Here is a 9,101-nt window from a genome sequence, read left to right as displayed (position 1 = left end):
CGTCAAGTGCCCGTGTGGAATTTCCCGGTCATGGACGGCGAAGGGACGAAAATGCGTCGTCCTGTCCCTGGTGGTACGTTCTGAGGACGTTCTTCGCCACGATAAAGTGTATTTTTGTAGATACTTCTACTCGCTCTGCTTTGCAGACGGAAGAAATGGTCGAACACGAGAACGATCGCATGGTTGAAGAGATGACGCACAAAGTGACGGCACTAAAATCGGTATAAGAAAAAAAGACGCTTTCCCCGTTCGTACTTGGGTTAAAATTTGAGTTCATTCAGCTGACGATTGACATAGGAGACGAAGTCAGAAGTCAGAATAAATTTCTAAAAAACATGGTAAAAATTAATTTGCTTTGAATTTCCATACTTCTTAGAATTCTTGGTATAGAACGACGACTTTGATAAGACGGGTGGGTTTCTTGCGTCAACTTACAAACGAGTGAAGAAGCTGGGAAGAGAAGGGCATCATCGATGGATTTGCTATATGTTTCTCTTCGTTGTAGCTGTATTTGTTATTACGTACTACTTGATAAGATAGCAAATAAAACGACTAACGCATAAAGATGAGAACCTGTGACCACCAATTCCGAGCACGGCTCTAATCCCGAGTACACGAAAAAAGATTTCGCTACAAAATCACCACAATAAAATCAAGGAGTGAAGGGAGTAAAAGGTACGAAGTGGAAGTGCGTGGCTGCAGGATTCAGAATTTCGTGTCCTTCTCTAATGTTGATGGATAGCTATCAAAGCTTCTCTTATAATCATTGTCTGACGTGGTAGTAGCCATAGCATTGGCAGTGACAAGTGGCGGCTTTCGAATAGAACTATCGCTGACGGGACGCGGTTCTTCGAGCCACGGACGGTCTACCGGATCAGGAGACCGTGGTTGTAAACGATCCATCGGGTCATACTCTTGACTGGGAGAAAAGGTAAAGCTTTCTTTGTGACGCCTGAAACAGAAAAAAAATAAATAAAAGTTATTACGAATAAAGCGTCCGGTACGTACTGATGCCAGAAGACGATAAAGAGAACTACAGCAACTAGAATGAGGATGCCGAGAGCAATGATAATCCAAGCCCAGTAAGCTAAGTCAATACAAATATTTACCAATATTACTAATAATAACAAACTGAGAAACTTACGGATGTTGTCGGTCCCACTAATGAGCTCCGCGTTGCCGCCCCGAGTAGTCGCAGGTTCAGTCGTCAATGGCCCCGCAGTAGTTGGAGGAGCAGTCGAAGGCAGAACGCACATACCATTCTCGCCTTGAACAGCACCGACACTCGGATCGCACTGACACTCTCCTCCAACGCATGCCGTATGAAAAAGAGGACAATGCCTGTTATCCGTGCATCCACTCATAGGCACGCACTCGTCTCTCGCCTCAAAGTAACCATCCCGGCACTGGCACCGATACGCCGTCGTGTTGCAGACCTGTCCGGCGCCGTCGCACGTGTCCGACACGCACGACTGTTGAGCAGCAGGTCTTAAAGCCTCCACGCAACCGGAATCGACAACCGCTACGGCGCCGCCGCCGCCCTGAACAGTCCGCACGCAGGAAACGTTGCGAACGCCGTTGGCCCACGGAGTCGTAACCCACGCGTAGAGGAAACATTGCACGTTGGCGGAGCACTGTTCCGTCTCGATGCGACTCGTCTGATCGGGACATAAACCGCCGAGACTGGCAGCAACGATGATTCCGCGCGATCGAGATCGCATTCCCCTGCCATTTCCGCTCGAGCAATCAAGACTGCAGGGTCCCCAGTTGCTCCACGGCGCGACAACGCAATCACCGGGACAAGCGATGCCGCACACGTCCTGAAAGTGTATATTGAGCGCTCGATAATCGACGTTGATAAGATACGACGAATCGGATCGCGATGGGCATTTCTTTATGATGCAGCATTCGAGAGGAACGCTCAGGCCATCGCTCTGACGACAGATCACCGATCTCTCCCGTATGCCAACTCCGCATCTAGCACTACTGAGTCCAACGGAGCAGTTTCCCCACGGGCCGCGCTCGTACGCGTAGGAGAAGCACGGATCGAAGGCGCATCGTTCTTTCTGCAGTAGAACGGGACACTGACGACCTCGTTCGTTCGGGGCGATGATCACAGCTCGACTTCGCTCTCGACGACCGGCGCCGCCACACGTGCCGTTCGTGCACGTCCACGGAGCCCAAGTGTCCACGTCACAATCGGCGGGGCACGGAACGGAGCATTGGCGCGACGTCGGCGTCGGTGCCGGCGTGCCGCTGCAAGCCGCAGCATCGCGAATACGAGGATCCCAATCGGACGCGCAGACGATTTGTCGTTGTTGCGTGCCGACGCCGCAGTCGCCGCCGCCGGACATGACGCAGTTGCCCCACGCGGTTACGTGCCAGCGAAACGTTTGGCAGACGGCGGGACGGCAATCTTGGTCTTGCTCGAGTGTCGACGGGCAATTGGACGAGCGACGGAGTATTGACCGCTGACGCGAGTGTTGTCCGAGAAAATTAGCAGAGCCGGGACTATTTCTGCAGACCTCTTCAACTGGTTGTCCGACTGAAGACGGGATGCAATTGGACCACTCAGACCATTCGGTCACCACGCAGTCATTGGGACACGGTGTGCGACACGCTTCGTCGCTAATTGGTTTCCCCGGCAGTCTGTTAAGTGGACTCGGCTTGTTGCCGAGAACGAAACATCGGTTGTCATTCACAAGAACCCCGTTGACCAAACAGGTGACCGATCGATTGCGTCGTCCGTCGCCGCATGATAGCGATCCATCGTTGAGAACGCATTCGCCCCACGCTCCAATATCCCATTCGCAATCGCTGAGACAAGGTCTCCGTTGCTCGAGTTCAAAGCACGGTCGTCCGCCGTCCGCCGGCGCAACGAGCATGTCTCGCGTACGCGTTTCGTATCCTAAGCCGTGAGAGTCGCACGATCCGTTACAGACGCTCCAAGCGGACCAATTTCCAACAACGCAGTCGACGGGGCACGGTACGTGACAGGAACGCGTTCGATTAGGCGCCACGCCGACGGAGAAACAAAACTGAAGGCTCACGAAGACGTGATCGGTCAGCGTCTCACAATTGACGTGTCGTTCTTCAATGCCGTCGCCGCACGAGTCGACGTCGTTTGCGGGAATGCACGTGAGCCATTCGCTCGCAACCCAACCGTACTCCAAGCAGGGAAAGTCGTTACAGGGATCCCTCTCGATAAGTTGATCAGCTTTGATGTGAGGACACGTTTGATTACGTTCCGCCGCCGATAGCGTCGAATTCTTGAACAGAACGCTACGCGTACGCGATTTCGATCCTCTGCCGCACGTCAACGAGCAGTCGGAGAACGCCGTCCACGTACTGAACTCGCATTCGTCTTCACACGGGATGTTGCAATTGAGAACGTCGCTTGGCCTCGCCGTGAGGAGTCCCGCACTGCATACACCGTCGGCGACCGTCTGATTATCGCCGTCGCGACGACACGTCACGTCGCGCGTACGAAATCCCGGTCCGCACGTCGAACTGACGTCGACGTTGGGAAGACGAATGAGCTGGCATTCCGACCACGCCGTCGTCGACCACGCGTACGCGTAGCAAGGCGGCACGTCGTCGCACGACGACGTATCCGTTATGATGCCGTCGCGATTCGGCGGGCACGAAGCGCCGCCGAATGCCGCCGCTTTCGTGACGAATCGCGATCGAAGTCGCGTCGCCGAGCCGCAAGTAGCTGAGCACGCGGACCAGTCCGACCACGGGCTAACTTCGCAATCCACCGGGCAATTGATATCGCATTGTTGCACGGTCGCGGGCTTTACGCTGTCGCCCACGACGACGTTATTGGGGTCAAAGCACGTGGCGTCGCTGACGCGGCGACGACCAAAGCCGCTGAACTGTTGCTCGCAATAGACGTTGCGATCTTGGACGCCAATGCTGGGACCGCACTTCGTCGCGCTACTCGACTCGTTGTCTCCGCTTCCGCTACCCGTTCCTTCATCGTCAAGCGAGGAATTGAAAATGCAGTTTGCCCATTTTTCGTGACGCCAGACGTACGTTATGCACGGCACGAAAACGTTGCACGGTTTGCGCTGGGTCAATTGGTCGTCGTCGACGCACTGACGTCCGGACGTCTCGTTGTACAAGAGAATGCTTCGGGTGCGTTTCTGAACGATTCCGGCGCCGCCGCACGTCCCCGGACACCCCGTCCATTGGGACCATTCCGTCAGAACGCAATCCCCGTCGCATGGCAGGTAGCAGTCATCCTGGTTTACCGGTCTTGATCCAGGACACATTGAATCATTCGAGATTTGATTGAGTGCGTTCAGACATGATATATGACGCTTTCTAATGCCCGAACCGCAGCCCTTACTTCGATCATAAGGAAAACAGGCGCTATAGCGTCCAATGGACCAAAACGTGCAATTGATACTCTCGCAGGGCGCCGTTTCATTGAGATCGCCACACGGCGCGCCGCCGTTGAGCGACGGCACCAGTAGCGGTCGCGTGCGACGTCGTACGCCGCCCTCGCCGCAGCTACGCGAGCACTGACCCCATTCGGACCACGCTCCCGTAACGCAGTCTTGAGGACAAAGAATTTGACAGGGACGAGTTGTGAGAGGTTTGACGGGAGCGGCGGTTTTTACAGCACCCGGTGGGAGAAATTCGCCCGTGCAAAAACGATCGTCAACGGGGGTATTAGTTGGGTCGTTTTCCAAGACGCAAAAGACGGTGCGTCTTTGGGTTCCGAATCCGCACACGTCGTCAGCGACGTCAAGATTACAGTCGAACCACGAAGCATTATTGTACCACTGATAACGCGGGCAATCCGGAAGGGAATCGACGTCACAGGATTGTCGTGCAAAAAGAGCTGGGCACGGAGTTCCGCCAAATCGACTCGTTCGAATGACGGTTCGAGTGCGTTCGTGATACGGTAAATCAGAGTCAGAGCTCGAAGAAGAATTTGATTTCGTATAGCACTGTGCTGAGCAATTCGACCACGGCGACCACTGATCGACTTGGCAATTGCACGGAAGATTACAGGCTTGTCGATTGATCGGCGACGTTTCGCGCGGATTCGCCTTGCAGTTGTTATCCCCAACGACCGTCCCGTTACTGGCGACGCAATTAACGACGCGAAATATCGATCCGGGACCGCAATCGCTTCCATTTCCGCCCATTGATTGACAGGCGCTCCAAGGTCCGAGTCTCCACAAATAAAAAATGGGTGCGGTTGGTGACGGAGTCGGCGGGGCGGGGCAAGGAAGACGTAAAGTCGCGTTTCGACATGTACGCGTCTGGCTGAGATCCGGACAGGAACGCCCCGCTTCTGGAGGGACGAGAACGCGTCGCGAACGATATTCGGTGGCCAGATTGCCGCACGTCGCGCTGCAGGCGCCCCACGGGCTCCATTCGCTTACGACGCAGTCGCGTCGGCATTCGTTTTCGTCGCAGTTGACGCGAGATGAGAACGGGTTAGGTGTGTCGGCACAGAAAAGTGGCGAAATGGGTACGTTGGTGCCGCGAACGCGACAGTAGACGTCGCGATCGCCTTGGCACGCACTTCCGCAGCATTGTGTCGGATCGCGTGCGCAATTTCTCGGCGATTCGGCGAACCATTCGAACGTTTGAGCGGCGCTCAACGTCAGGGTGAGAGCGAAGACGACGATCGAACGCTTCGACATCGGATCCGCGGCTAGGAATGACGAGAATGGAAAGTAGAACTACGTCCGCGCAAAGGAGCGGGCCCGTATGCGTGAGCGGTCCACATTCCATAGGTTTATGATCATGGTTTCAAAATAAATCACCGCGAGAATGGAAAAAATCTCATTCTTTAGAACAAGTTGTACCTGTAAGCAAATAGCCACCACTTCTTTTGCCATTCATTTCGGGACGCGTTCTTTGAGGAAAGACCTGACAAATCAAAAAGAAATGCTTCAACTCCCTTCTTCTGGTCTGCAAATCAAACCTGGTAGTGACGAAACCACGTTTCAGACAACTGCATAGCTACGGCCAAATTCTGGTCTCGAAAATTAACAAAACATTCAACAAGCGACTACAAAGGTCCACGATTAAAGTCAATACAGCGTTTATGGCCTAAAAACTGACCTCTTTGTGTTGACTGTATATAACGAATGGACGAGACGGTGCCAGGCGACAAATCAGTGACTCGACTATAGGCCATGGTTGGAATTTTGAAGCCACGATCAAACTAGAAATATTCCAAATAGCCTATCGCTCTAAAACGCCAGCTTCTGCTCTACCTGTCCATTTTATTTGCCTCAATAAATCGTCGCGTTTGCTCTACCTGTTCTAGTCGGATCTTTTTTCGCTGGTGACGATCCTCATGTGCAGAAGAAACTAAGCGCTTAGGAAGTCTAGCCTAGTTTACTTACGTCTTCATCGTGGTCTATTTTTCGCTTTCGTTTGCCTAGCGTATCCTCTTTGGTCTCAACTCCAGACTTGTCTTCTTTTGTCTCCACGTTCACCCAGCCCAATTTCCCTATCTCGGCGAGTGGGAAGTCTTCCAAAGGCTCCAAGACTTCTTCACTCAAACCAAACGCTTCGAGCGCAGGCCTTGACGCGAGAACACGTAAAAATTCAAAAAAATTCAAAGTGTTGGATTACCTAACAGGGACAGCTTCGCGGCTAAACTGGATGAGCTTTCCCTTGCCTCCAAGCCTTTGGAGCACGGCTCCGCTGACGAGACCCTGGCAGTTTTCAACGAGAAGAACGTTGGATCCGCTGTGGACGTTCGATAAGGCGAGTATTTGACTCAATGTGTCAATTCGCATGTGACTAAAGAGACGTATCATCTCAGCCAATAACAATGCTTGTTATATACAGGATTTTCAATGGATTGCGAAGAAGGCACATTTCGCAAACAAGCCTAGCCGATGGTCGTACGATCGTAACGTCGTCTTCATATCTATAAAAGATATGGAAAAAAAGTCAGATCAAGTTAAATTTTATACCTTAATTGCTTCTTTCGTATGTATTTAGCCTGGGAGTATTCTGTTCGCTCTTTGAATGTGCCGCTATTTTCTACCAGCTGCCCTATTATTTCCTGTGATAGAGAAAAGAATGCTTGCTACTATCGTTTATATCTGTTTTTTTCTGACGTCAGCTTTGGCTCCTTGGGCTTTCAGTGCCACGATATCATCCCTAGTGAGTTTCTGCGATTGATTGTTGTCTTTTATAGCTCGATTGTCGATTCCACCTGACGAATTGGGTCGATTTCTAAGCGGGGGCGTGTTTCCTTCCTTACTTTCGTAATCTTCCCCTATTCCTTCGCTTAGCACGTCGGTTTTCGGTTTTTCGACGGCCACGAGTTGATCTCGATTTACTTCGAACGTAGTTCCGTACGGTTTTCCCATCGCTTCGTGCAGAAAAAAGCTTCGTTTACCGAAACTGACTCTATTGTATCAAACGGCACACTTTCGTCTCTATACGACTCCAGTAATTGCTTTTACCTCTTGTCGTCTATTCGAGTTGACCGGATCGTACCCTTGTCACTCTTTAGGAGGGCTAAATCCCCCGACGAAATCAGAGCCATAGCAAAGAATCCGGGACCACGCTAAATGAAAAAAACTAAATTGTACATTTTCATGTTTTTATAAAGTAGTTCTTGGGCAGAAAGAAAACTATAATTTGACCGAATCCTCAATGAGGATCGAGTTTGCTGAAAAATAAATACTAGGGGCTGTTCCGGCCCATTTCTACGCATTTTTGAGAGGCGAAAAGACGCCAAGAAGCCGGTCGAAGCTCGGGGATTAGCGCTCGATCGCTTTTCAAGAAGTTCGGGGCGACGAACGACAAAAAGGGACCTCGCTTCGTTTTTCGATCTCTATTTTGGTTTCGCTTACTTCTTCTTTGGTTTTGCGTCGTCATGTTTCGTCAGCGACGCAAGGCGTGTCGAAGAAGAGCCAATCTTCGGTCGCGACAAATAATTCTATTCGATTTTCCGCGCGTGATCGCCGATCGGCGCGCATGTCCGCGGGAAATCGAATGATAAAACCATAACGAAGAGTTGTACTGCCTTACGTCGAGATCGTCGAGTATTTCAGAGACCCCACGGTACATTGCGACCATATTTCGCCATTTTGATTTTTGCCATTTTAGGGGTGTGGTTGATTGAAAATACCGGTAATCAACCGGCAATACCGGTTATCAACCGGCATTACCGGACCAAAACTAGTTTGCTTAATTCGCGGACCAATCAGAGCGCTGGGCGGAGCGAACGGCCGGCCAATCAGCGCGCAGGACCACAGAGCCTATATAAAGGGCTGCGCAGCCGAGTTCCCGTCAGTTGCGGCTGAGGGTGGGAGCGTTGCGGGCCACTGCATTCTCATCGCAGGATGCCTTGCGCTTCGTGGCAATCCCATTGACGTCTGGCTCGGGAGATTGGCAGAAGACAGCTCTGGATAGTTGACTCAGCGTGGCCCACGGTTTTTAACCGTGCCGGAGCCCGTAGGCAGGGCGATGGGGGCTTAGGCCTTGGTACGCGCACTGGGATTTAAAGATCGCCACGGTCTTATTGTTGCCAATAAGCACGATCCACGTTAGGCTCGAGTGGGTACGGCTTAAAGGGGGTGTTCAACATGGCCTGGTTGCCGGCACTTTTCTCACCCAATTGGCACGATTAGACCAAGGATGATCTGGCCCAGGAGGCTTCGATTCATTGCATTGCACCGTCTTCCTTGCTGACTCTTACAAACAGTGGCCAGTACGCTCTCCTACTTCACAAGCCCTCGGGGGGGCCAAGGCGGCATTATCCCCTCATAGGGTCAAAAGGTACCACCGCGCCGGGGGGGTCGGAACAAGGGACCGACTCGAGCGTCCAGGCGGGTACTGTCTGAAGAGGCCAGTGAAGCCAATGCTTCCCTCAAATTTTGGAACGGGTGGCCATTGCTTTGCGGTGGCTGCCTTGGGCTACGAAGCGTCCGAACCTCCTCGTTGGTGTAGCCTGGGTTATGCTAATACGGACGCAGAAGTCAGCAAGAAAAAGAACTTAGTTAATAATTTGTAGTGCACGAATTTGTAGTAATTGTCCTTTATTGTCAATAAAGTATTTCTAAAAACCCATTCTGGAAATTCTCTGCGAGCTTGTAGGATCCTTC

The 9,101-nt window shown here is 52.0% G+C and overlaps 3 protein-coding genes across 3 annotated transcripts; 1 reads left to right on the top strand and 2 right to left on the bottom strand.

Moving 5' to 3' along the window:
• The first annotated feature begins 11 nt into the window (after window positions 1-11).
• LOC136198500 (BET1 homolog) lies at window positions 12-564 on the top strand. The gene is made up of 4 exons (XM_065988460.1): window positions 12-73; window positions 121-221; window positions 282-338; window positions 391-564. Exons 1-4 carry the CDS (start codon window positions 31-33, stop codon window positions 538-540), a joined length of 351 nt encoding a protein of 116 aa, XP_065844532.1. The 5' UTR covers window positions 12-30; the 3' UTR covers window positions 541-564.
• On the bottom strand, window positions 490-5,711 carry LOC136198490 (thrombospondin type-1 domain-containing protein 7B-like). Its single transcript, XM_065988448.1, has 3 exons — window positions 1,145-5,711; window positions 1,009-1,087; window positions 490-952 (listed from the first exon to the last, which is right to left on the bottom strand). Exons 1-3 carry the CDS (start codon window positions 5,664-5,666, stop codon window positions 706-708), a joined length of 4,848 nt encoding a protein of 1,615 aa, XP_065844520.1. The 5' UTR covers window positions 5,667-5,711; the 3' UTR covers window positions 490-705.
• Window positions 5,712-5,752: 41 nt separating this feature from the next.
• Window positions 5,753-7,960, bottom strand: LOC136198495 (tRNA (adenine(58)-N(1))-methyltransferase non-catalytic subunit TRM6-like). The gene is made up of 12 exons (XM_065988455.1): window positions 7,848-7,960; window positions 7,455-7,558; window positions 7,250-7,398; window positions 7,104-7,201; window positions 6,957-7,048; window positions 6,827-6,910; window positions 6,610-6,780; window positions 6,378-6,558; window positions 6,246-6,325; window positions 6,091-6,193; window positions 5,951-6,037; window positions 5,753-5,895 (listed from the first exon to the last, which is right to left on the bottom strand). The coding sequence occupies exons 2-12, from the start codon at window positions 7,535-7,537 to the stop codon at window positions 5,809-5,811; spliced, it is 1,215 nt and encodes a 404-aa protein (XP_065844527.1). The 5' UTR covers window positions 7,538-7,558; window positions 7,848-7,960; the 3' UTR covers window positions 5,753-5,808.
• Between the last annotated feature and the right edge of the window lie 1,141 nt (window positions 7,961-9,101).

Source organism: Oscarella lobularis, chromosome 19 (assembly GCF_947507565.1).
Source record: "Oscarella lobularis chromosome 19, ooOscLobu1.1, whole genome shotgun sequence".
NCBI classification, from domain to species: domain Eukaryota; kingdom Metazoa; phylum Porifera; class Homoscleromorpha; order Homosclerophorida; family Oscarellidae; genus Oscarella; species Oscarella lobularis.
The sequence above is the reverse complement of the archived record's forward strand: the minus strand, read 5'-3'. Positions and strand labels throughout refer to the sequence as shown.

Bases quoted from the DNA above. Each gene is read 5' to 3' on its own strand.
- LOC136198490 (XM_065988448.1), bottom strand. From the start codon at position 5,666: ATGTCGAAGCGTTCGATCGTCGTCTTCGCTCTCACCCTGACGTTGAGC. The intron at 1,088-1,144 runs GTAAGTTTCTCA...GTATTGACTTAG, and splicing joins TAGTGGGACCGACAACATCC to CTTACTGGGCTTGGATTATC. The intron at 953-1,008 runs GTACGTACCGGA...TTTCTGTTTCAG, and splicing joins TTTATCGTCTTCTGGCATCA to GCGTCACAAAGAAAGCTTTA.
- LOC136198495 (XM_065988455.1), bottom strand. From the start codon at position 7,537: ATGGCTCTGATTTCGTCGGGGGATTTAGCCCTCCTAAAGAGTGACAAG. The intron at 6,326-6,377 runs GTAAGTAAACTA...TCTGCACATGAG, and splicing joins AAATAGACCACGATGAAGAC to GATCGTCACCAGCGAAAAAA. The intron at 6,194-6,245 runs GTAGAGCAGAAG...GAATATTTCTAG, and splicing joins GAGGCAAATAAAATGGACAG to TTTGATCGTGGCTTCAAAAT.
- LOC136198500 (XM_065988460.1), top strand. From the start codon at position 31: ATGGACGGCGAAGGGACGAAAATGCGTCGTCCTGTCCCTGGTG. The intron at 74-120 runs GTACGTTCTGAG...GTATTTTTGTAG, and splicing joins GCGTCGTCCTGTCCCTGGTG to ATACTTCTACTCGCTCTGCT. The intron at 222-281 runs GTATAAGAAAAA...GAGTTCATTCAG, and splicing joins AAGTGACGGCACTAAAATCG to CTGACGATTGACATAGGAGA.